The 27,813-nt window shown below is 37.5% G+C and overlaps 2 protein-coding genes across 10 annotated transcripts; both read right to left on the reverse strand.

Moving 5' to 3' along the window:
* Nucleotides 1–3,402: 3,402 nt before the first annotated feature.
* LOC104600048 (pathogen-related protein-like) lies at nt 3,403–5,005 on the reverse strand. Of its 2 annotated transcripts, none has more exons than XM_088888793.1 (4): nt 4,606–5,005; nt 4,395–4,527; nt 3,996–4,264; nt 3,403–3,835 (listed from the first exon to the last, which is right to left on the reverse strand). In XM_088888793.1, exons 1-4 carry the CDS (start codon nt 4,756–4,758, stop codon nt 3,689–3,691), a joined length of 702 nt encoding a protein of 233 aa, XP_088744919.1. In that variant the 5' UTR covers nt 4,759–5,005; the 3' UTR covers nt 3,403–3,688. The 2 variants fall into 2 exon arrangements, with proteins under 2 accessions (XP_088744919.1, XP_010261152.1); XM_010262850.3 differs by having other exon boundaries at nt 3,983–4,264; nt 4,606–4,998.
* A 6,986-nt stretch (nt 5,006–11,991) lies between these two features.
* Nucleotides 11,992–27,564, reverse strand: LOC104600047 (UBP1-associated protein 2B-like). 8 transcript variants are annotated; one of them, XR_016076759.1, is made up of 5 exons: nt 26,085–27,564; nt 25,211–25,388; nt 24,478–24,637; nt 12,481–12,562; nt 11,992–12,377 (listed from the first exon to the last, which is right to left on the reverse strand). XR_016076759.1 is itself a non-coding variant. In XM_019198232.2 (2 exons), the coding sequence occupies exon 1, from the start codon at nt 27,420–27,422 to the stop codon at nt 26,085–26,087; it is 1,338 nt and encodes a 445-aa protein (XP_019053777.1). In that variant the 5' UTR covers nt 27,423–27,564; the 3' UTR covers nt 25,660–25,972. The 8 variants fall into 8 exon arrangements, 1 of the variants encoding a protein (XP_019053777.1); XR_002022808.2 differs by lacking the exon at nt 24,478–24,637; XR_002022809.2 differs by lacking the exon at nt 12,481–12,562.
* Nucleotides 27,565–27,813: the final 249 nt, after the last annotated feature.

A 27,813-nucleotide genomic window follows, 5' to 3' on the forward strand; every position in this document is an offset into this window, starting at 1 on the left:
TTTTTATTTATAAAAAATATTAAAAGTTGCAATTTGAGACCAAGGATTAAAGTATCGGTATCGGGTATCATATCGGAGAATTCAGATACGGATACGCTTTGGGAACACATGGATACAGACGAAAAATATGGAAACAGATGGATATGTTAGGAAAATACAAACAAATTCCACAATACATTAACAACACTAAATTTAAAACCAAAAAAGTCACAAATTCATAGTATATAAATACATAAAAATGTATATTTTAATGGTGTATACGAAAAAATACATTACAATTAATATATCAGGATGCCTAGATATCATATAATTTTATTTACAATGCATCAATATAGAGTCCAAGACACTAAACATATGTGCATATTATATTTTAATTATTATATCACTTATTTTTTATTTTACTATTTTAATTTTTTAACATTAGCAAAAAATCAACTAAATATTAAATTCTCAAATGCAAATTAAAATACCAATTAATAATTCACAAAAAATATAATATTAACTTAAGGTATATCAAATTTGTTAAATTTTCTAAGATACATATCCTATACAAATTCATAATTTTTAACTACTAAAATAATTATTCCATTGTTAATCTCTTTATTTCTATAAATAATTGGAAATAAAAAAATCATTTTTTGAAATAAATATAGATTAGTGAATTTGATAGATTCAATTTAATATTATATTCCTCAATATTTTGTAAGCAATATTTTTTTACAAATAATAACTACATTGTTATTAATTATTAATGTAAATAAAAATATTAATTAATAATTTTTACAAATATATAAAAAATTTAAACGAAGAAGTACAGACAGGCCCAATGCAGATTTTTTATTTCTACTGCAGAACTATAAACATTCAAAATGTCAAAAACCCCCACTCTACACACCAATGCCCACCCATGAATTGGCATCAATTCCGAGCTGGCACCCACCCCAGCTGTACTTTGGGCCTAGTAATTCTGATCCTGGGCTGAATCGTCGTTCTCCCAAATTTAAAATGCATATCTTGTGCAATTTAAATATTAAAATAATTATTTTATTATTAATATTTTTTATATTAAAAAATCATCTTTTTATATAAATATGGACTTGATAGATTATTTGTTCTATTAATTTATAAAATACTATTTTTGAATATTATTACTTGTAATAATTAGAATTGTTAAATATAAACACGTGTTAAAGATTATTTGATTCTATTTAATAAGACAAGATAAAGCTTGGCTTGATGGATCAGAGTGTGGTGAACCTAGTGCGTTCAAATGCCCTGGGTTCGAGTTGACATGATTGCACTTTTTATGAAGTAAAGATGCGGCATTTCGTGCATATGGTTTCGTATCAATGCGTATACAGTATGATACATATCGATACGGATTAGTATGGTGCGATGAACAACTTATGAGATACATTTCTATTTATCCCATACCGTTATCAACCTATACCGATACGACACACTCCGTATCAGATGTATCGTATTTAAGTCATTGTTTGAGACCAAAAAAGGGTATTTTTTAGGCAAAAATAACAGACAAGGCACCCAAAATAAAAGCAATCACCTCAATCGGACATTTGAGTATAAAGTTATGGCCTCTTGAAGTTTGCATACACATTTAGCGTGCAACTCATGACTTGGTCATCGGGTCAACGGTCCAACCATCTGAGTCAGATGGTTTTGACTAAGTCAACGATTTTGACCATCCACTAAGTTTTACTATTGGATGACGGTTCAAGCGATTTAACTGGCTAGGTCAATAACAAGTTAAAAATACTGGTAAGATCAAAAGATGCGTGCACATAAAAATCCAAAAAGATTGAAAATGCAAAATTTTAGGAAGCTTCAAATGAAGATTGTCTTTCCATGTGATAAATAGTCTCTAAATGCATTTTTAAAAACCTAATAAACCAATCCATTTGCCAAATGGTCTTTGTCTTTGAAAACAATACCCTAAAAGTTTAATGTCTTTTGGCCATTTAGGCTGTTAGAAGATTTTATCTAAAAATACTTGCTAAATGGAACCTTAATAAACATTTTGTACAAACCTCTATTGTAAAACAAGAAAAACTATTAAATAATGTTAAAATACGCTTTATTTTGGCAGCTAGGCACCATTAGGTGCCACAAACTGAATAGTGAAAAAACACCTAAGCGTGAGAACATCAAAAAGATGTTCCCCCTATAATTGACTCTCATACAACTTTAGAAAAATGTACATTTGATAAATGGTTTAATCAAACAACATTTCAAATTCTATCACAGGAAATTGGTGCCATTTTTTAGATAAACTAATGAAACCAAACACCATCTAAATGAATATCTTGTTGTTTGTTAATAAGGCTCAATTTGAAAGGAGTATAAATACAAATATGCATAGTGCAAATACATACAAAATACAAGATTTTGCACTCTACAAATTTATATTTGTGCTCCTTCCAAACCGAGCCTAAATGCAAAATATAGTTTTTTGCACTATACATATTTGTATTTGTATTCTTTCCAAATTGAGCCTTAGGTGGCATTTGTTTATAGTACAATCTAATTTGCACTAATGTTGCTGATTTTATTCTTATTTACTTTGGGGTTTTATTTTATTTTATTTTAGGTTTTATTTTACTTCCTCTACACTTCAAACAAAAAATAAATAAAATAAAATAAAATCTATAACAATGTTAAACATGACTTTGGAATTTGGTAGTATAAATAAAAGAGACAAGAGGAAGAAAATATATGTTTTGGTTCAATAAACAGTGTAAATAATTTAAACACTTAGATGCAAACAAAGGTTGTGTTTGGTACCATTGCCACTTTTACTTGCAACTGTTTAAGTTGATCGGTACAAATTTTTGAGAAATGGTCTTGTCACATTATATGATTCATATCAGATAACCACTTCCACTAAAAAAAATATAGACATTGCATTGGGTGTTGGCATTCATAGTGGAAACACCAATGATACCAAATGTTGTATTGATAATTCAAAACATTTGTGGTAAAAGAATATATATTCTTTTAAAATTTATATTGACCAATAAAAAATATTGCAAGTAGAAGTGACAATGATACCAAACACAATCAAAATTATATGCATCTCAACACTTTTCATTGTTGGCCTTGGGGACATAGGGCAATGCAATGCTACTTAACTAATCAAATGCCTGTATGGGAGGGCTTTCATGTACTAACTCATGGCTTTGCGGGGCTTCATGTATTGTCTTGGCCCCAGGAAGGCTTCACTTCATCTAATTCAAGGTGGGGCCACAATAATACATTTAAAGGCTTTGATTTTGCTGGTTCTATTCCATCACTAAAATCAAACCGAATTTTCTGCCCACTACTCTCTACCCGTCATGAATTACAGCCACACGTGATCATCTTAAATTGTGAAATACCACATCATAGCTAAAGAGTATTTGACATGGACATACATTTATCATTTATTTAATACACAAATCACTTAAGTAGTAGAATCACTCTTACCCATCACACCCCAACCCTAGTGAAAGCGAGATTAGATCCCAAGTCTCCGCTACAACGAGTAGAGACCTTATCTTACTTCACACTCAAAACGCTGCTTCTAAGGTAGTATATATGGAATTTAGGAATTACATGATATATAGCAAGACAGTCACAGAACATGAATTTTGCTTTTCCTGGTAGACCACTAAAACAGGAGTTTCAGCAGCTAGATGTTGTTGAAAATTGGGCAACCAGGAGATGGATTATTTGAGGCCCCCGTCTCATTCGAGCTAGGGTTTTTGATAAGACTGGCCAGCAGTTTGTTGGGATCATAAAAGAACTCCACCTTTTCGATTCGCATTGATTCATCAACCTAAAACAAAACCCATTATTAAAGAAAAAAAGTTGTAAGATCGAAATTAAATTTCATTCAAAAACTCTGAACACAAGGCAGTAATAACTCATGAAATTTGTTTTAAGTGTTTCAAAGAAGAGAAGCATATATGAAAGATGCCTATACCGAAGAACTCCACCTTCTCCCCAGTGGGAGCATGGCCTTTGAAAGGACCCTCCATGAAAGCCCAGTGCCTGAACTTGTAGACAATCGCCGGAGGACCTGAATAAACCTGAAGAATTTCCAAAGCAAATCCACGAGGGAATGTGGCTACGAAAACTTGCTGGGACGATTCGGGCATTTCAACAGATGGGTCGTATTCAAGTAAGTGCTTTGGCATGGAGGTTTGCAAGAATAAGTTGTAGCTTCCAAGCTTTGATGTCTCTGAACGTGACATCGGTTTCCCCCCTGTACATTCCTCCAATCAGTATCATCAAGAAGTTGATGGGCTCTCCAGGAAATTAATGAAAGAAGAGAAGTTATAACTAAAGATTCGAAACAGGAATAGAATTAGAAACAGAGATAGTAGTAGTAATACCATTCACGCTGAATGTAAATTTTTCAACGTTTATTGATTTATAGTCCTCAGGGGAGATTTTATGAATGATCTCCATCTCCCATGTCTTGACAAGATTTTGCACTTTTTCCTCCAATGATCCTTTTGACCATTCCTATTCACAATAGTAGAGCTTAAAGTTAATCCATCATTACATGAAGAATTGAGAGAGAGAGAGAGAGAAATGGGTTACTTGAGTTCGGCCTTCTTCAAAGAGTCTGTCCACCAAATCATAGTTGGGAGGAGCACCAAACCTCCATTTGGTATACTTCTCTCCTTCCCCATACATATGTGATCTGTACTTATCAACCTTAACCACTGATTCATCAACGTCAGAAGAGGCCATCTCTCACTCTTGAAACCTTTTGTTTTGTGTATGTGTATTTGAGAGAGAGAGAGAAAGAGAAGTGGGAGAAGTAGAGAGGAGAAAGATTATATAGAGATGTCTGTTGTTGCCGATGGCTGTAATCTAAAGGGCAGCCCCAACATCATTTACATCGTCAGCAGAACTTCGTCTAAACTCTAACCACTTGAGAATAAAACATGGTCAAAAAGGCTTACTAAATCATAAACAACCATCAGTCCTTTATGGGTTTCCATCATACTTTAAAAAATCGAACCCAAAACGGAACTACTTTGGACATCTGTTCCTAGGTTAAATTGTCCGATTGTCTGGTCTGAACCCCAGTTGGATGGTTTTGGGGTTCAAAACCGAATATGGAGCTATGACCGGTTCTTGGGTCAACCGGCTGACCATCCAGTCTGGTCCAGTTTTTAAAACCAATAGTTTCCATCTTCGGAGTTTGTTAAGGCTGCTCAAATTCTGACCCATTATAACTTGTGAAATAGTAGGGGTAATTTAAGTTCAGTACACCTCAGAATTCAAAATGCCATCGTACAATTTGGGTCAGTGTAAGGGGGGGAAAATCCCCAATTCAGAGAAGGGACGCTGTATATAGGGGGAGTAGGCTGGGGATAAATAATATTTGGAGAAATAATTTATGAATTTTGAGGTGGAGTGGACTATAAAAAGGCCTAAATAAAAATATGGAGAAGTATGGACAGACCTAATGTAGATTTCTGAATCCCACTGCAGATTTATAAACATTTAAAATGTCAAATACCCATATTTTATGCATCAACACCCGCCCATGAATTAGCATCAATTCACCTACCCCAACAGTATTTGAAACCTGCAAATTCTGACCCTGGGCTGAACCATCATTTTCCCATAAAAATATTAGGTCTCTAATTGTAGAGCTCAATAACAATAGAACTTAAGATCTTTTAGCTACCACATTTTACGAGTCATTTTGGAAAAAAAAAGTCCACTAAGTTAAGCAAAGCATGATGATTCATTCTATTATGATCCAACACTTCGTTGTTGATTCTGGGCTCATCTTAAGCATTCAAATTGAAACCCAGATGATATACTACTTTAAAAAGCTTTAATTATATGAGCCGAAAGAACTTTGACAAAGCTACCGAAGCTAAACTTGCGGATTCAGGCCCATCTGAAATACTGGTTACATGTGCACCTATGCGTTTATGGGGTTGAACTTGTCTTTAGAAGTAATCTCTACCAATATATATTATATAAAGCAATGTTTTTAAAATTGAACTGGATAATGAACCGTTTAGGAGTCCGGTTAAAAGTCAAACAGTTTGATCATTCAAATCAAACGGATGGCCCGTTCTAATAAAAAAATTAAAAAAATGGCCAAAAACTGTTGGACGTTCGAACAGTTCAATCGCCTAGGTCAGTGGTTTGCTGACCAAATCAATGGTTTTTTGCCAAAGTGACTGGTTCCCAGTTTTTCCAGTCTAACCGTCCGGTCTGGTTTGGTCTGGTTTTGAAAATCATGATATAAAGCATTGTTAAGCTCTTGGATTAAAAATATGCTTTAGTAAGCTCCTAACTTGTAATCTCTAGTCTCAAGACTCAAGGCTTTGTGATATAAACGTCGGGGTATTTTTGTACCCTGGTTCGAGTTTGTGAGTATTCATAAAGTTAAAAAATTTCTATTAAGAGATAAGAGTTAAGAGGAAATGAACAGACCCTTATTCTTTAAAATTGATGTAAACGGGCTTATTGAATACATCAATCAACTGTTTGACCAAAATTCATCTTGAATAGTTGAAGCATTTAATGTTTGCTCCCATGCAATGTACTGTGAACCCACTTTGCTCCCATGTCAGAGGGTATTTATGTACCGTGAATATTTATTTGTATCACAAACAAACGGAGCCCAAGATTCTATTAGAATAATGCATTAATAGAAGAGAATTAATTGGTAGTTGGACATTGAAAATTTTGTCTGATGTCAATTGTGCCAGGAGTCTTTATTTTATGGAATTCGTTGGAGGAAGGCAATGCTCAAGGCCTCTCGGAGATTTGGGATGGTCATTTGTGCACAATAAAATAAAAGTAGAGAAAGGTCAATTGTTTGATCCTCTCTATCCACTAAGTAGGATTTCATTGTGGTAGTTGCAGATACTAATTCTTATCAAATTAGGTGATTGGATAGATTAAATTAAGTGATTAGTTGATGAATCACCAAATTATCAAGTAGAATAGATCAGATTAACTTCTTGAGTATTTAGTAATACATTCAATGAGCGTTGAGTTTGTCTTGTGTTGTGGATGTTGGACCACATTTCAATCTAATGTCTAATTGGACTTTGTCTTCGTCTGAGTTGGTAGTTGTTTAATGTTGGTTAGTTTTTTCAGTGTTTGTTGTAAGTAATGTGGCGATAGATACAATGGGTTATGTCATGTAATCCCATTGTACTTGGGTACGAGGTCTGTGAAGATAAGTTAACTCAGGTGTGCTTTTTTTTAAGGGTACTTGGTGGTAGGGGTGTCAATTGGACTAGATTTGGTTCAATTCGATCCAGTCCAATGCGAGTCCATTATAAATGGATCAGGTCCAATCCAATCCAACTCCATGAATGTTTTGAACTAATTTGGACCAGTCCAATTCAATATCTAGACTGTCCAATCTATTCAAATTCATTTTGATTTAGATTGGTTTCAACCCAAACCTGGTCCATTGATACATGTATTCTTATCTTATATTAATGGATCGGATATTAGTTTAATCCAACCCAATCCAATATAAATTTGTTATGGACGGACCGGGTCCAATCCAATCTAATAAATTTTTTGGACCGAATTGGTCCAATTTGATATGTCTTGTTGGTCTGTCCAATCCATCCAAATTGATTTTGGACTGGATGGGGTCTAATCCAAAACCAGTCCATTGACACTCTTATGTGATGGGGTGGGGTGGGGGTAGGGCTGTTCACGGGTCAGGTTGGGTCAGTTTATAGGGGTTTTCCCAACCGACCCGACTTGGTCGGGTTACATGAGGTGGAAACCGAAACCGACCCACTGATAGGCAAAACCGACCTGGTCGGTTTGAGTCGGTTTCGGTTTTGCTCCTGTACAAAAATGATAGAGAAGCCTAGAACTAGAAGGACACCTAATTCTAATTGTGATTACCTAATGGGTTGCCTATTTGGTGTAAAAGACTATAAAAATTAGGATAGATACAATTTAGTTAAGTAGGAACTAGAAGATAGGGCTATTTTAGTTCTAGTAGAAGACTAGCTAAGTAGGAAACTAGGAACTACCGAACTAGAAAACTAATTGGTTCGGTTTGGTTTAGTTCGGGTCGGTTTCGATTTTCACATAAGAAAATCAAAACTGACCCGATATATCGGTTTATGATTTTGCCCAACCCAAAACCGATCGGTGCTGATGAAAACCCAACCGACTCGGGTTGAATCGATTTGGTCGGGTTGGGCCTTCTTATGAACTGCCTTAGGTGGGGGGGATAATTTCATTATATAATAGTATTCTATATATCTTTTGTCAAGGTGGTTTGATTTCTTTATCTTAGTATATATTGCACAAAAGTGAGAAGTTTTGTTTTTAATATCCAAGGTGCGGTTTTAGCCCCCTCCCGCCATAAGAGCCATGTATTATACATTATTTGGTGTAATGGTAAAATCTCAGGCCATTAATTAAGCATGAGAATACGGGATCAAGTCTAAGAGCAACCACTTTTGCGAAAAAAGCAAAAGGCTAAAACCATGCCCAGTTTACCCCTCCCAAGGCCCCGGATAAATGAGATCAACATTGGGTAGTGGCCTTTTATGTTCTTTGGACTGTGTTTGGTTGCAATGTAAATTTATTTGTACTAATGCAAAACTATGACAGTGTAAATGATTTTAGTGCAAATTACTATTTATTTTTATTTCAAATTTTACCTTATTTTATTTGATTGCAGTACAAACGAAGCAAATCAAGACTTGAAGTAAGATAAAGTAACACCCAAAACAAAATTAAACCAGAATTTGAGTTCTTTTTATTTGCACTGCCAGTGCAAATAAAATTGCACTACAACCAAACACAGCCTTAATGAAAAAAAGGCAAGCATGAAGGGTTATGTTGCCTAATTTGGAGTATAATAATTGATAATATTCTCAAGAGACCCCAAGAAATGGCTAGAAACTGTCTACACAATTTCTCACACAAATAAAAACTTCTTTTGCAGTAGGGGAAGAGAAGAAGATTAATGGATTTCGAAAATGCAATCTATTGTGAGATGGTAATTCCTTCTAAAAAAGAACGATTTAAAGTTCATGTTGGAGTTAACTAGTGAATTTGACTTTATACCAACCACATATGTGCATTAAGCAGATAGAGTTAAATTAAATGGGGATAGCAAACAAGTAGAGATGAACATGAAATTTTCAAAGTGAATCAAACAAGTAATGTGGAGATTGTAGCAAAAAAAAAAAAAACCCTTATGGGTAATAGCTACAGTGGATAGACTTTATGGAATAAGTCCGACAAGTTAGTTATTAATATAAAAATAGGAAGAATTTTTTCTATGTTTCTTGTATGTAAAGTAATGAACGTCATAGGTTTATTGGCTCTGGAGTGGAGTTAGAAAAAATAGCAATTTTTTTTTTCCATTCCCTCAATCCCCGCAGCGACCCGCCCCAAATGAAGACGGGGATGACAAAATTTTCATCCTCATTGACCTATAGGTATCCCTGTTATGTATTTATGTATATTAATATTTTTAAAAATATCATTAAATATGTTCGAATCTATTTTAATAGAACCGTAAATTGAATAATTATTTTATTTTAAATTTTAAAAATAAAATAAATTTGACATCACAAAAATCCTTGTGGGAATGGGAATGGGGAATTGGGGATAACATTCTGGGGCCGCATTTTCACAAGGACCCCCACCCGTTGCCATTCCTATGAGAAAGGTCTAAAAAATTTTTATATTCATTTGTATTCATGATATTATTCTTTTTTGACATTTTATGGATAATGCTTACAGCCCATGGATTACTAAAACCAAGGTTTCAAAAATAAGTATTATTTTATCCATATTCTACCAAATTCAGTCAAACTTGACTCTACCTAATCTCTGTATTATATCTGATTCTAACCAAGTGGTAGTTTAGGTGTGATTATTGAATAATTAAGTGCTTATCCTAAAAATCACTTGCAAGCGTTTGGTGAAAAAGCATCTCTCAAATAGGGGTCGTATATTTGAAAATTACATGGTGGGTCAAAAGGACCAGAAACGTAATTAGTGCCTTTTTCAAAATGCACTTGAAAAAAAAAAAACAAAATTTTCAGCTTATTGAAAATGGATTTATTTCTTAAAAAAGTGCTTATTTTTCTAAAATAAGTGTTTATATAAGTGATTAAAAAGCACTCCACATGGGGTCTACCCAAAACTTGTTCCAATTACTTCCATGGAATACCAGTAACCTTACCGACGCCTTCAACCATCCCCGCTTCAGACATATATACTCTTACTGACGGCCTCAATACTAATCCAGTAATTTGCATTTGCAGTGAACCTTGCATATTTGCATTGGACCTTTTAATCTAATAATCATTTATAAAGGATACATTGCACTCTTCCCCAATAGAGCCCTTAGGCTCTATTTGAAAAGAGTGCAAATGCAAATATGCATGGTTTTAGAAGCATCAATGACCTAGATAGTTAGACCATTTGGCCTGGAAATCGTTCAGGCCACTGATTTCGTTTTATCTTTAACTTATTTTTTTGCCAAAACTGCTGACTTGGCCAGTGACCCATTGACCCATTCAACCTGAACAGTCATTTTTGGCCATTTTATTTTAATTATTTTTAACAGGTCATCCATTTGAACCAAACAATCAAACTGCTGATCTAAAAACCGGTGGCTAAAGCAATTCCAATTCTAAGTGGTGAAATGTGTCCACACATGTCATGCAGGGTGGGTTCAAGTGTGGACACGGATCATGTTGGGACAATTTTTGTAAAGAGGAGCTCCCAAATGCTTTGCCCCAAACCTACTTCACCTAGTCTCGAAAGAGAGCATCAAAAGAATGCCACTTTGTCTGGATATAGTCCCAACAGCAGCCAATGCAGCATACATCAGGAGCATCTCCCTTAACCTAATAAATCACAATCACTAATCCTCCCAAAATATCTACTAAATGCTCGGTAAATTTTCCTTTCACCACCCGTTCGAACAGCCTTGCATTGGAAATATCTCATCTCCGTACTTGCGTAGTTTATTTAATGGGGAGAGATTTCAGATGCAAGAAGCTGTTGGGACGGAGTGAGCACTGGCTTGCCCTGAAACATTAGCCCCATTGCTCCCAACTAAAACAGTAAAACTACGGTAGTGTCAACAATTTACCATTTGATTAAAATATGGGCAAGTCATATCCAGGTCAAGGCAAAAAACAGTACAATGGCTAAAGAAGAATATCATTGTAGCGTTGAATGAACGCTAATCGAAGTATCAATCCATAAATGTCACTCAGCAAGATTCCCCGAATGCATCAGAAAAATACTAGCCCAGAGCGGCCGAATACCTTGGAGGCGACTTGAGCTTCACGCCTTGAGCTTCATTGATTTGAGACCACATTGGATGCCAAGCTAATTGACATGCTAGTAGATTAAAAAAGCCTAATTGAATCCCTGAGGGGGAATGAATCAATTCCTTTTCCATTGATACTCAAGGAACCCAACCTTGGGTATCAGGCGTTTAGATATTTTTATCCTTGATCACGCGACTTACCATTCAAAAATCAGAACTCCCCTTTGTGGAACTCGGCTTCTGTGAGGGCAAATCAATGCTCGCACCGTTCGAGCAGCCCCTTGCAACCTTGCATTGGAAATATCTTCCATAAAATAAATTAATAGATTACACAAGTACAGAGATATTCCCAACAGACCAAATCAGCCCCCCACAACATCCCACAACACATCCCCACCGTGTATTGAAAACATCTGATGATGACATCATCATCATTTCTGGGATTATCAGCAGGAGATGCTCCCAATACACTGCGATGTGCTGTGGGACGGTGGGAGGGAAATCTTGTGGGGGGCTGATTTGAACTCCAAACTGTAAAGGCTGTTGGAATGAACTCCCCTTTGTGTTGCACACATGTTCAAACGGTCGATGTTGCTCAAAGCCTCAAAAGGGAAATGCCGGCACCCTATTCTATCTGCAATCTTAACAGGCTTTAAACTGAAAAGTTAATCAAAACATTACCTCATTTCATTGCACAACAGAGGCAGGTGAAAATAATAACACACGCCTCAAAATCTCGGCAACCCTACTGTTACAATGTTTTATGGCAAAAATATTCGGCATCAACCTGATAATTTTTCTGGTTCTCAAAGGATGTATGAATAGAAATGAAACGGGCTCGAGTTGAGTAAATCAAACCAATTATCTGTTCATCGAGTTTCTCGGTGGTTACACGTCTCCGAGTGCTGGTTGGCTTCCTCTTCTTGGCTGCTTTTTTTTACTTTTATATAGCTTCGCCACAGGCCAGGGCCCATGTGAGAACCTGTACCATTGGCTCTATCACTCCTATATACTTCTCTCTTAAAGTGCGTATGTACCAATTCCACCAAGACTGAACCAGACATGGAAAGGGAAAAGGGCTAAGTGACATCAACAGGATTTGACCATTGAACCAAAATACATAATGGGAGAAATAAAGAAAACATTTTACGTACAAGGTCATAGGAGATATAGAACACTATGGTACTGCCATAAGTATTCATGTCTCATCTCAGAGAACTCAGGCTCCTTATTGAGCTAGATGGACAAACGAGAATAAGTTCCATTTGGCAAGTGAGTTCTAAATGCTTAAAGCAATTCCAATACACACTTACATGATGCGCAATTATTTTGTCAAAGAAAATTGGCATACTAATGTTATGAGAGCCCACCAATAGGTTTTTTCACAACATAATTATAGAAGCTGGACTACTGTAACCATTATTAGGTGCAGGCAAGTATAACATTAATTTCAGGTGGACAGAAAAATGAAGTCAAAAGTGCATTGGCTGACCTAAGGACACTACCCAGCTTGCATCCATTTAGTAGATAAAACAAACCAGCTATGATGAAAAACAAAACAAGTGCAAATAGAAAGAGCACTTTTATGCAATAATCATCCTGATTTCCTTGGGCTCAGTTTGGAAGTACAAATACAAATTTGTAGAGTGCAAAACCTTGTATTTGTTTTTTATTTTGTTTATATTTGTATTGTAGACATTTGTATTTGTATTCTTTCCAAACTGAGCCTTACAAACAAATATAACGAAGTCAAATCTGAAGCAAAAACAAACTAGAATTTACACTTAGACTATTTGCACCCCTATGCATTATGCTAATGCAAATAAATTTGCACTGCAACCAAACTGAGCCTTAGTTGCAATTTAAGGGCAGCTCAGTTCCTCTTTTTTATCCAACAAAATCATTAGCAGTCCAATTAATTTTCCAAATAGGAATGAACAGACAAGGAAAAGCTCGTATCATTAGTATCAAAAAAATGGATGCCTGCTTAATTGATGCTTGAGTAAAGGTTGGAGTTTCTACATTCGTTAGACAGGTACAACAGGGATGAAACTTAGGTGCAGCATTTTATACTCTTTATATACATGCCACTACACTTGTAAAATGAATTTCCAGTTTTTTTATAAATACATGCTTTATAGCTTTTATTATGGTTTAGTGCATACAAGGGTTTGTAAGCAATGAGACCAACACCATCGAAGCAAACCTTATGCAAGATCTTAATTAGTGAGGATAAACTTGAGAAGATAATTGTCAATAACAGGAGATACGAGGGCAAGATACTAATGGGGAAAATACACAATGAGTATCGGGATTTTTTTTATTTAGACAAAATTGTGTTGGAATTCACTACTCAGAAATATATAATTGATCATAGCTTTCAATACGGTAGTTTTACCAACCATACCCTGGTGGATACCCCAAAGCTTAAAAATTCAAAAGAAGAAGAAATGGAACCTGGTCTAGGCCCACAGGTCAATTCTGTATTGCTATGCATATAGGTAAATTCTGCCAGTTTTAGCCTACTAAAACTTCTGAACCCAAAGCCCGGATAAATCAGAGCTGCATCAGGTTGGCAGCCAACATAAAAACATCTAGCCAATCCAATATGATAGCCAACCCAAAAACGGTTGGGATTAAAGCTGAATTGAGTAGCAATGACTAGGAGTGCTTGACCATGGAAAGTGTGCTGTGGTTTAATTTGAACATACTTTGTTTAATTCTCACCAGATGCAATCATTCATCTTGAAAGCGTATAGCCAACTCATCTCAGTTGACTTCTCTCACAACTTGTCATCTTTTAGGGCTATTCCTAGGTTCCCACAATGCACTCATCTTTTATTTTGTACTTCCTAATCACATAAATTATCAAATATCAACATCACTAATCACATGCATCCTATATACGCATTGCTTCTTGGTTGCCCATTATTCTCCCCATATGGCATTAAAGAATGAGTAATAACTTCCATTAACAATATTCTGCCCATATTGGTAAATGTTGGTCACATAGTTGTCAAGGAGGTAACTAGGCAGTAACTAGGCACTCTTGTATGGGCACCTTGCCTAAATACCTTGACTTATAGCCCCAAGGTATTTTCCTAGGCAACTATTCACCCACTTAGGTGACAAAAATGACAAGACAAACGCCTTATTATAATACCATTCATATTGCTACATGTGTTACCAATATGTGTGCAGATACATCTTAGAAATAAAACAACAGCTCTGGTCTTATTCTTTTTCTCTTTTACTTGCCACTCTCAATCTTATGTTCATCATCATTATCATCCATGCCTTGTCCCAACTATATCGGGTCGGCTACAAGAATCCTGCTTCACCAATCTGTTATATTCAACGCCATATCCAATGTTAAATTATTAGTGTTTAAATCATTTCTTACTACTTCTACCCATGTTCTGTTTGGTCTACCCTAAGCTCTAGCCCCTTCAATTTGTAACATCACTTTTTTCTAACTGGTGCAGTCGGAGGTCTTCTATGCACGTGCCCAAACCATCTTAGGGTCCTTTTGGTTCGGAGTCGGAATCAGAATGGTCCATTCCCATAGTTTGTTTGGTTCAGACAGGGATGGGAATGGAAATTAAAATCAGCAGGAATGGGATTTCATTCCCAAGGGAGGGGCAGGAAATGGCCATTCCCTAAAAATGGGGGAATGCCATTCCAGCAGGAATGGTAATGGGATTCCAATTCCGCCCAACCAAACAGTTGGAATCTGAATAGCCCATTCCGATTCCGGACCCCTATTCCTGCGAACCAAACGGGACCTTAGTCTATTCTCTCTCATTTTATCACTTATAGAAGACATTCCCAGGTTCCTACGGATAACTTCATTCCCAATCCTATCCTTTCTAGTTTTCCTAATCAATCTTAGCATTCGCATATCTGCCACATTCATTTTCTGGACATGTTTCTTGACTGCCCAAGGCTCTGCTCCATACAACATAGCTGGCACTCTCAATCTTAAGTTACACCATTTAAAATTAAAGCAGTCTTTAGTTGCTAATTTGATATGGAACTTCTCTGTTAAAATTAGTTTCTTTTTATTTCATAAAACTTTTATCGCCTAAGTGCCTGCCTAGGCGATTAGCCAACTAGGCACTGTCACCTTGAATCACCTAGATAACTTGACTTTATAATCGTGGTTGGTCATACAAACAATCTAGAAGCATATCTCCATGCCTCCACTCCAACAACCCAATGCATAGCATGTCCTTCAAGTGTATCTTAATTGGACATCAATCCAAACTTGAAACCTTTTGAATCTAAAACATCATTTCATAGGTCTACCCTTCCATAATTTCACCAATCAAGACCATGCAGCACAAACAATTATACAACTAGGGGTGAGCAAAAGAGTAGGTTCTACCTGGAACTAAATGAAGCCAACCTCGAACCAACCCTACCCAATCTGTTATAGGGTAGGGTCTGGATGCAAATTCTTGCAACCAACCCCCACCCAGGCCAGATCCAGGGTCTAGAGATTTACCCAACCAGACCCAACCTTGGTTGGGATTGGTGGAATCAGCCTTGGAATTGAACTTGGCTTGAACCACCAAGGCCAGACATCCTGGAACCAATCTCAACATAGTAGATTCCAGTTCCAAACTAACCATGCTCAACCCTATATATAACACAGCCTCTGCTTGTAAATACATAGTTAACCAACATTCATAACCAAAACAAAATGATATGGAGCCATAGACAAGATAAATGTTTTAAAATGCAGAGGCATGATGCAAGGCATTCTACCACCTGGAGGCATGAAGTGTCGTTCAGAATGTAAGAGGCATAGCCTAGCATGTATTTTTTATAGTGTAAGAAATTTCTTGTAATGAAGCACCATATTAATAAAAACAAATATTTTAAGCATGACAACCTGCACAAGACTTGATTTGAAAAGTCAAATAGTCAAAAGATTCAATACTTCAGTTCTAAATCCCAAATTTCCAACTCAAGATTCCTTTTCAACTTCCAAATAGCAACATACAACCACTGTTTTTAAAAGGCACGGAAGGTGTACACCTGGAGGCACTCCAGAAACGCCTTGAGGCATATAGGAGAAGCACTGAGATCGCTGAGGCATACGCCTCTATACACACCTCGAGGCATATAGGAGAAGCACTGAGATCTCTGAGGCATAAGCCTCTTGTATAGAGGCGTATACAGAGGCATACGTCTTTTACACACTTTGTATAGAGGTGTGTGCCTCATTTTCTTCAGGACTTAAGATATAATTTATTTTAATTATTTTATAAGTTCGAATTTTTTAATTTGTTAGCGGGGCCACAATATTATCGTGACCTCTATTGTATATTATCATTGTTTTAATTGCAAAACATTAGAATCGATTCAGTTTGCATCGTAAAACACTATGGCTCAAACTGGAATAATGGACCAGCTCTGCAACCAGTTTCCTTCAACATTTGATAGTTCGATTCAGGTATGTTTACTTCTACTTCTCGATTCAGTTCAGTCAGTCCAAACTGAGCTGCAGACATTTTTGTTCTTTTTTTTTTTTCTTTTTCCTCCTCCTGTTGCATTGGTTTTTTTCCTCCTTCTCGAGTCAAGCATGTCCGTCCTCTTTCTTTCTTTCTTTGTTAATTTCTTTTTTTTCCCTTCTTTCTCAATTCAGTGGCTTCAGCCTTGAGCTTAAACAGAACTGCATTAAAAAAATATCCTTGGTAGCTGTGTTCGGACTCACTTTTTCTTTTTTTTCTTGTTATCTTTTTAGAAGATCTTTAAAGGACTGAGACACCACAGACCACCCTGCTGCAGCATTCAAGCAACTTCTATCAGTTCTTAGACCACTTAATTTGGCCCATTCTGTTAATTATTGATATAGAAGGTAGACATACTATAAATTGTTAAATGTGAATTTAGTGATGTAGAATTGTAGATAGTTCTGGAAATTAGATTGTGAATACTTTCATTTTTAATTGACAAATTAATTACTTAAATCTATTATTGCATTGTATTGCTTTATAATTGTTTCCACGGTTTTGAAAAACAGACCAGATCAGACAGTCAAAATGATTGACTCGAGAACCGCTCAGGTCCGATATTGGACACAAAAACCATCTCACCGGGGTTCAGACTAGACAATCAGACCATTTGACCCAAGAACCAGTGGTCAAAGTTGTTCCAGTTCTGGTCATATTTTCAAAACCATGATTATTTCTACTTCCTATTTTTAATTATATTATTAAAATTTTGATGCTGTGATTTGCGAATTACTGTTACTTCAATTTGTATAATTTTAGTTATAGTTTTGTAGCAAGTAGAAATTAGAAATTAAGAATTTGAAAGTGATGAATTGAAGTATTTAACTCGTCTTGTTTTTTTTTTTTTTGATCAACTTGCTTTTTTTTATTTTTGTAATTAGGTGTTAGGTGCTAGTGTCTAAGTACAAGACTACAAATTGTTGATTTGTTGTTTACAAGTTTGAAGACTACAATTTACTAGAAAAGATTTTGCTTGGGAATATGTATTGAAAAAGACTATGCCGGTAGGGGTGTATCGGCCTGTATTGAAGCTTGCTCTCCCCCTTTTTTTTCTTTGAAACTGATTCAGAGGGATCAGTCTAAGGCTAGTCTACCCCCTAAACAAAGTAAGACCCTGATACGACCCCTATAGGGGCACATCATTAAGCCACCGATACAATATGATACACATGATACGGGGCATGTCGTATCGAAATATTGAACATTGTCAGGAGGCTTAATCGGAATCTCTCATGACTCCACAACATGGAAGTTTGATGACTCCTAATCCTAGATTCAAGGGGTTTATAGGAAGTGTAAGTGGAAATGAGACTCCTTAATCATTTTCACCACAACCATCACGACCCATGGATCAATTTATTTCATCTGAGACACGCCAACAAACACTAAATTCATAGTGGAAAAAATATCAAAAAAATGATGTTGATAGGGCCATTGCAAGATGCTTTTATTCTAATGCATCATCTTTTAATAACAAATAATCCATGCTTCAAGAGTATTGGGAGGAGGTGATTGCAAACTTTGGTCCAAGCTACAAACCTCCATCCATACATGATATTGGGCTCAGTTGTAATGTTCTTGTTTTCTTCGGAGAGCAAGGTAATTCAACCTCTCCTTAGAATCTTGATATGCACAAATTGTACTTTTAATATCAATGGAAATTTTGTTACTTATCAAAAAAAAGTTTCAATATATCTACAAAATAATTACACACACTAACTATTAAAATTTGATTATCAAATAAACTAGTTATCAAGAGATTGCCTCTTCCTAGTATCAATTGACAACCAAAGTCTCACGTGCTTTGTCATACATGTCCAATTGGCAATCTATGGGCACTAGACCTGGAAAAAAGTTGACCCAACCCGCGAACCCGACCCAACCCAACCCGAAAGCAGGGTTAGGGTCTCATATTTAGCTACCTGAATGTGAAAATGACCCGACCCGACCCAACCCGAAAAAAACTGGGTTGGGTTGGGCTGGGTCATGGGACAACCCGCTAACCCGATTGTCAACTCTAATTGGGATTATTTATGCATTGTTAGAAGTTTCCACTCTTTAACTTTGTCTATTTAGTCTTTACATTTTATTGTTTACTCATTAAATTGTTAAATGTTCAAACTTTTTATTTTGAATTTGGAATTTTAAGGTTAATTCTTCTAATTTTTGGCATTTTTCTTGTAATTTTTCTTTATTTTTTTTAATTTTAATTATTTTTTGGGATGACCCGAATTGACCCATGGGTCAACCCTAACCCGAACATTTAGGGTTAGGGTCTAGCATTTGATAACCCGACCCGAAATCAACCCGAAGTACCTTGACCCAACCCGAACCCAACCCACCCAACCCAATTGCCAGGTCTAATGGGCACATTAATGTCTATTAGGAACCATCCTCTTCATGCACTCAAAAAACCCTTCATCATTTAAAAGATTTGGTTCATAATCTAGTTGTGGGTTCAAGAAGTAATTTATTACATTTAGACGGTTGTGCAATTAAAGGATCTATCTTTCATCAATCTTATTCCAAATGGGCATATATTTCCTATGTCTACTACCACAAGAAAATATAACTTGCTCCTTTTCTAAATCCACCATTGCATGCAAAGAAAGCATTGAGATCAACTTATTAATATTGCAACAATTGACAAAATAGTCTTTAGGCCTTTTTTATGAATAACAATTATTGCTATCAAACAATTATTGCATGCTTTGCCTTCATTTTTTTGATCAATAACACTTTCATTAATTCATCAGTAGAAAATTTACAAGTGGAAGACAAACACACTTATCTTCCAAGAGTCACAAAGAACTTCAAGAAAGGAAAGAAGAAAATACAAAGATACAAGGACACTAACATTACAACTTAGCCCAAAACAAGGAATCCCTTTCTGCCCCTTGTTTTGCTAAACCGTCAGCTAGGGAATTAGCTGGCTGATCTCTTAATCCAACATGTCTTAACTTCCATCTCCCGCACCAGCCATTTGAATTTCCTCTTCTCATTGTTATACTTCCAAAGATCATTTTGTTCTTTGGTCAGCCACCCTATCACCACCTCTGAATCCCCTTCAATTATAAGTTTCTTGATGTTCAATTCCTTAGCTTTCCGGGCTCCTTCCATAACTGCACATATCTCAGCTCTAAGGGAGTCACCCACTCCAATTGGGCCTGAGAACAAAGCAGAGATGACCCCATTTTCATCTCTAAAAACACCCCCGATCCCTGATTGTCCCGGGTTTCCCCTACTGCATCCATCAAAGTTTAATTTCAAGAATCCACTAGGTGGGGGGGTCCAAGCCACACTCATTACTGACTTGGTCTGCGTGCAATTTGCAATTTCACCCCACTTCCTCAACATGTCATCCACAGTGTAATCTATGAATATTTCCAGAGATTTCAGCCACTGTACCACCCTAAACTATATGATAGTCCTCAAATCTGTTGTCCCTCTTTGAGTTTCTGAGAATATCCTGGAATTCCTTTCTTCCCACAGTGTCCAACATTCTGCAGCCCTTAGTCCTCTCCACATTGTCCTTCCCCTTTTTAACCGCCACCTGAAGAAGGAGGGGGCAAAAAGGCCCTGCATGTCTGATGGGGGATTCCAGCTGCATCCAAACAAGGAGAAAGCCCAAACCCACAACGACCTCGCGAAGTGGCACGACACCATTAGGTGAAAACCGGTCTCCCCGTCTGCTTTGCACAAAACACACCACTGAGGTGACAAGCAAGTATTGGATCTCTTCTTTTGGAGTAGATCACCAGTGTCGATTCTTTCCAGATAGACTTCCCAACAAAAACTACCAACCCTAGGAGGTATAGCTCTGCACCAAACCTCACCAACAAGAAAAGGGGACAGGGTAGGACTGATGGACTGACTTAAGACTTTGAAGAAAGAAGCACAAGAGAAAATGCCATTGGGGTTAGGTGTCCAAATTCTAGAATCCGCCCTAGTTGGGTCTAAGACAACGTTATCAAGAATTGCAAGAAGGCTCGAAATACAGTCGAAGTCTGAATCCCTCAAATCCCTTCTTAGACCCAAGTTCTACCCAATCCTAGAAGTGGAAGAGGACGGGGTGGTGAAAGACGAGATCGGCTCATTTTTCAAATCAGAAAGAGCGTACAAAGACGGAAACTGATCCTTTAGAGGGGCGCTCCCCACCCAGGTTTGTTTCCAAAATTTTATGGAATTACCGGAATTCAAGTCATACCTGATATTAGGAATGAAAAAAGGTAGCAGGCCATGAATAGCTTTCCAAGGAGAATTGATTCTCATTGACTCTCATTGAAAGATCTTTACTCCATTGACTCTCATTCCACTTTTCAAAAGCAAACATTGATTGGAGAGGTTGCTTCTGTTTATAAATGCTTTGCAAAGTCAAATAAGCAATGGCAAATCGAATAACTGTTGGACATAGAAACTCCTCATCAAGCACAAAACCCATCCAAACCGATAAATACGACTTTATCCTCTTTTCCATCAACTTTTTTCAGCAAGTACATAACTTGAACCACATTATCCTCTCCTACCTCTTCAACATCATCAAGATACTTAAAAAAAAGATCCCCTTCTTTAATGGAATCAGATGCATTAATAATGATACAATAAATAGACAATAAATAACTCAAGGTATTGTAATAAGCTTAACTTCAACTTCAGCCATTGAGGAGCCCATAACCTCCTTAGAAACATAAATAGCTTTGGAGTTCAACCACTTCAGCTGTTATCAAATGACCCCTTGGACTATTGACAAGAAAATTAATAATGGACCTATTTTTTTTCGCCAGTCCATCCATCAAACATAATTGTACAACCATATTGTTTTCATGATTTACTACAATTCATTAATCTATATATATTGTCCACTTCTTTTAAGATCTAAGTGAGAATATCATGCATCGATGGAAGCTTATAACCTAGACCCAAGTTTGAAACCTCCTCACACATACTCTTGTAGTAGGAACCATTCGTCAAATTAAATGATAAAACATTGGCATAAAAGTATTTTCCAACGGCCCTATCAAGATCGCTTTTTTTGTTCTTTTTTCCACTATGAATTCAGTGTCTGAGTCGTAAGAGGTGTATCTGTAGTATTAAACCTCTCAATACTACACATAAAATCTACCTTCTTTTTCTCCAATTCAAATTCAGTCAATGCATTTCAGCACCTTAATTATACCTCTTCCAAGCAACTTTTACATTCACTCACTTCATGCTAGGTGCCAGCCCAATGATGTTTTAACCAGTTTATACCTAAAAGAAGACAATCTAGTGCATGAGTCTCCCACCAATGTGAGGTCTAGGGAGGAACAGATGTACACAGCCTTACCTCTGCACATACAAAAGTTGTTTCCAAGATTCGAACTTTGGTCACCCAGGTCGCAATAGGGCAACCCAACCATTGCGTCAAGACCCACCCTCAAGTGGCTTATACCTCCTATGCGAAATTTGCTATAAAGTGCAAAATAGATATAGCATTTCCCCCCTTCTCGTCTCTAACATACTCCCTTGCAAAATCAGTTCAAGACATTCTAGCAAAATTTGGTCTTCAAACTTGTAAATAGTAACTTATAGCTTATACTTGTAGATACAAATTATAATTCTCTAGGAAATAGACCTGGGATTACCCTTTGGGGGGGACCCAAATTTTGATAGCTTTCAGGATCCGTTAGTGGAAAGATTCACAAAAAGACTTGCAGGATGGAAGAGAAGTTATATCTCCTTGGGGGTAGGATAACTCTAATAAAGTCAACCTTGACTAATTTGCCAGTTTACTACCTATCTACTTTTAAGATCCCTACAAAAGTGGCCAATTAACTAGAGAAATTGATGAGGGATTTTTTGTGGGAGACAAGGGATACAAAAAAAGGATCATTTGGGACAGTGGGAGGTGGTACCAAGGAGCAGGGATAGTGAAGGCCTAGGGATAGGAAATATAAAACTCAGGAACTAGGAATTGCTACATAAATGATTATGAAGGTTTTTTTTTGGAACAAGAAAACTTGTGGCATAATGTAATTGTAAGCATTCATGACTTAGCAAACGACGGATAGGATGTTGGTTTTATCCTAGGGCATCACACACGGGCATCTCCTTGGAAAGCAATCCATAGCTTGCTACCTTCTTTTCTCTCATATATCAAGTATGATGCTTGTGCTGGCAATAAAGTGTGTTTCTGGGAAGATGTCTGGCATGGGGATACACCTCTTAAAGACAAATTTCCACCTATCTACTACTTGTCCCTCAACAAAGTGAGAGTGATTTCTTCTGTGCATGCTAATGAAAACTCCCGGGGTCTGGAATTAAGGAGATGGTTAAAGGAATCTCAAATGGGCCTAGTAGATTATCTCATTCCCTTCTTAGTAGTGCTTTCTTGGATTGTTCTTGTTAGGAAAGTAGAATTTGGTCGGTGTCCCCTTCTGGCTCTTTTACCTATACTTCCTTTTACTATGCCCTCCTTCAATCCTCACACCTGGTATGTTCCTTCCCTACAAAGGAAGTTTGGTGTAATCATGTACCTCCAAAAATAAGAGCCTTTTGTTGGGAGGTGGTGCTCCAAAAAATCAATAGTATAGATAATTTACACAAAAGGAGGCCAAATTACGGGCTTACTGCCTCTCTCCTCATGCTTGTTGCCTTTGCTTGGGAAATGATGAGACAATTAAACATCTATTACTATCCTGTCCGTTTGCTTCTTTTGTGGGAAATTGGTTTTCTTCCCTTGTTGGCTGTAAGTGGACCCCACCCCCGGATGTGGCAAGCCTTTTTGACCCAAGTTTCTTCACACTATCAAAGAAAAGAGGTAAGGTGGTGTGGAGGGCAACAAGAGCAGCCATCCTTTGGTCTTTATGGAAGAAAAGGAGCAACTGAAGGGTAGAAAGATCAAAAGAACAAGTCATTCACTGCATAGCCATTAAAGTTATACACTGGCTGGAAGCTACTGACTTGTTCAAGGACTTTTTAGTGGATGATATGCTAAGGGAGTGGTCAACAGTGACAAATTCTTCAACTAGACAGCCTGTGTTTCAGCCTTATTGGATACCTGCAACTCAACAAAGGGTAAAATTAAACTTTGACGGAAGTTCCTTGGGTAATCCAGGACCCTCTGAAGCTGGGGGAGTCTTCAAGGATGGGGAGGGCAGATTGATGGCACCATATTCTGGTCCCATAGGTGTGGGAGACTCTGAGAGCTGAAATTATGGCTCTACTACAAGAATGAGTCCTATCAAATAAATAAAAGAGCACACAACCAGGGCTTGGCAGTCCCCTCCCAACCCAATTTTCCAATATTACATTATATTGACTCCAGAAGAACTCTTCCCTGGTTGTACCTTGTTTTGCTAACGAGTTAGCCCATTTTAATTAACTTGTGGTTAAATTATAGAACTAATAGTATTAACATCTAACTACACTTTATTTAATGTGTAAATTATATAAAGGCTTAAAATGAGCAATTACCTATTATCTAAAGATTCTCCAGACCACTGTGCAATTAGAGGATTCCAGTTGGGAAAGCTTATCATCTAAACAAGTAACTATACAAGATTTAACAATAGAAGATAGACATTGTGACACATAGATAGGGCTACACCAAGTTAAGTTGCATCCCATAAAAGTTCGAGAATAACTAACCAATCCACATGTAGCTCAATGGCAGTTGGTTCCCACTCACAGGCAGCAGGTCTCAAGTTCAGATCAAGGGAATGACTTCATTAGTGAAGTCCCAAAACAAATGAACCAGGATGTGGTTCCATACTGAGTCGCAGAGCCTTGGCATTTGGGTCTGCCTGGTCTGGTTGGTACAACTGGGTCTCGTTAGTACAGTAAAATCTGGGTAACCTGGCCTACTCCAGACGCTTTACCCATCAAGAAAATTAAAATGACTAAAGTTAAGCATAAAATAAATTTGAAACCCTTAAATTTCCTAGCCAAATGAAATGAAAGAGACGAAATAATATTCTTATCAAACAAGTAATGATAGTTTACATCAAGCCAATACTATTAAATCAAGTATATACATGTGTACTTTAAGCTCCATTAGCAGTCAAGTATTGAAGTAATGCATTAATTTAACTAAACCCACAAGAAAATATTCCCATGCAGTTTCAACATCTCATTAGAACTTTAACAAATGGAACCACAAACCACTGAATCAGGCACCAGCAAACTCTAATCATAAGATAGAAGTTCCCCAAGGCCCCAAGCAATAAATAGTGTATGTAGCAGTCAGAAAAAAAATAATAGTAGCTTATCCATGAAAGGGGGGACATAGCATAAGCACAAGCTACACAAGCAAGTATACGTGTTAACATGGAAAATAAGATGATAGCCAACACCAAAGGAAAAGTAGCTCAAAGATACTTACATTGAAAAGGTATAGAAGCCTTGAATCCTCCTTTCATGACATGAAATGATGTGTCATATCAAAATCTTGTTGAAAAGTCTCCTCATTCATTATGAAGGCATGATCCATCATTTTGAATGTCTAATTGACTATAACAAGAATCTTGTGAAGCAAGACAGGCCATGTTGCACAACTAAACCTATTGAATGTTACCAAAGTGAAGCACCAGAATATGAAAACTCAGTTCATGAAGTGCATATACAATTAAATAGTATAATTAGCTTGGCAGAAAATGGTATAATTAGTTAACCTTGACTGAATAAATTCCTCTGCAGAAAATGAGAGGCACCAAATGTATCAAACATGACAGATCTTAAACCATTTTTCACAATGCAGTCGACAATAGCAACCTTTTCAAAGTTAACAACGCTAAAACAAAAATAAGGATGTAAAGAAATAATCCGGCAAGGTTTGTCCAAAATCATCTTCATTATAAGCCTCCAAAACTTAGTTCACGACCAAAAACAAGTAAGAAAATGAAATAAGATAGTATTTGTTACAGGAACTCGGCAAAACTTCTAAGAAAATGTACAACATGGAAAATTCCCATAACAAATACACCCATAAAAAGATCAAAAGAAAAAATGAAAAAAACTAAAATAAAAGCAGTTCCTTTTCTGAATAATCGATGCATCTCAACATGTTCGTTCCCCAAGGCGGCCACAGCTCAAAAGTCATCCTTTCTTTAAAGCAAGACGAATAATCACGTTCCATATAATCAGACTAAAAACAAAGTAAAATGAGATTAGCAACTACCAAATGCCGAAGAAATTTCGGAAAGCAGTTAATCCTCAAACCATAAACTTAAAGAGACCAACTGAATAGAAGATCATACCTAGCGTGCTACATATCCTCCCATGGTTCCCATAGCAGAATGTGGGGCGGGGCCTTGCCCCATTGGGCCACTCTGATAGTTGTTAGCCTGATGAGTTTGTGGGTTCTGATACCCTGGGTTCCCCATTCCATAACCTGTCATTGTCTGGGGCATTGTTGATGGTGCCACTGGTTGGGGGCCTGCATTCATCGCGGCTGCCAAGGCGGGGTTTAACGATGCAATAACAGCTGGAGGAACTCCAAATGCAGCAGGATTCTGCCCAGCAGCAGCCAGTAAAGCAAGAGCCGCCTGATTCGGTGGGATGCCCTGGCCAAATGGAAGGCCACCTGCTAGAAGACCCTGACCTAATAAAGCAGCAGGAGCTGCGGAAACTTGGTGAGCCATAGAACCATCTGAAGCATTGAAACCAGCACCACCTAGACCCCCGAAACCAATACCACCCGGGGCATTGAACCCACCGCCACTCGGTGCACTAAACCCACCACTACTAGGTGCATTCCCAGACGCAGAAGCTGCAGCAGCAGCGGCCCTGAGCTTGTGGCTATCGGTCGCCTTCTGGCAATACAACTGGTGCCCATCAAAGCTCTTATTTGGTTCTTCTAATGCCTTTCTCGCCCCTTCAGTAGTCTTATAAATGAAAAGTGCAAATCCTTTAGATTTCCCAGTCTGTTTATCGAAACCTAGCGGACCCTCTTCAATTTCGCCATACTTGGAGAAGAAAGCGAGCAATTTATCAGAAGGAATATCGGAATGTACGTTACCCACATAAATCTTCCTTGCTAGCGTATCTTGTGATGGATGATAGCCCAGATGCGTCTGCTGCGATTGCTGGGCGTGCGTGCTCGGATTCGAATGAGAAGGATTGACAGGACCGGTCGACGCAAGTTGGCACGCGGTCATCCGACTCTCAATCTTCTTCTGAGGCTCTTTCAGGGCTTTTGTTGCGCCACGACGGTGCTTAAAGAGTAAGAATCCATAGCCCTTCGATTTACCAGTAGCTTTATCAACGACGACGTTGCAGTCTTCGAGCTCACCATACTGGGAGAAAAACTCCCGGAGCTTCTCCGAGGTGGTTTCCCAACCAAGCCCATGGACGAAGAGCTTACGGTGGACTGGGTCGCGGTCTGCAACTCGGTTGATCTCGTCGCGAACTTTGGGATCGTTCGACGCGGCCCAGCGAAGAAGATCGATGAGTTGTTCTTTGTTGAAGGGTTCGAGAACCTTCGTGATATCTTCTTCCTCCTCCTCTTCTTCTCCTGCCTCCTCGTCGGAACCATTTGCGTCAGGCTCGGCGCCTAACAAGTCAAGCTCTCTCTCGACCTTTCGTTTCTTGGCCATTTACGGAGATATCAGATACAAATTAGACGAACAGAAAGCACGAAGCGTCTCAGTAGAAGCTTCCAGTGAGAAAGGAGGAGGAGATGCACAGGAAAAGGTAGCCTAGGGTTCTTCTATAGTTTATATGTGTCAATTGGTTGATTCGATAAAATGGTTATAAATACTGTCGAACAAGACAGGGAACAAGGATAGGAAACGGATGGGTCCCACTCCCACCATCAAGCCACAGCCCAAGGATAAAGATTAAAAAGAGAAATCCAACAGTCCAAAAGTCAACATTCCATGTCTGATTGAGGACTCCAGATCTAAAACACCACCCCCTGACCCCCGTGATCCGGGCTCCTGATTGAGAGTTGAGACCGTTCAATTTCATTTCTTTATTCGGTGATGT

The sequence above is a fragment of the Nelumbo nucifera genome, chromosome 5 (genome assembly GCF_055504915.1).
Source record: "Nelumbo nucifera cultivar China Antique chromosome 5, China Antique-T2T, whole genome shotgun sequence".
Lineage (NCBI taxonomy): Eukaryota > Viridiplantae > Streptophyta > Magnoliopsida > Proteales > Nelumbonaceae > Nelumbo > Nelumbo nucifera.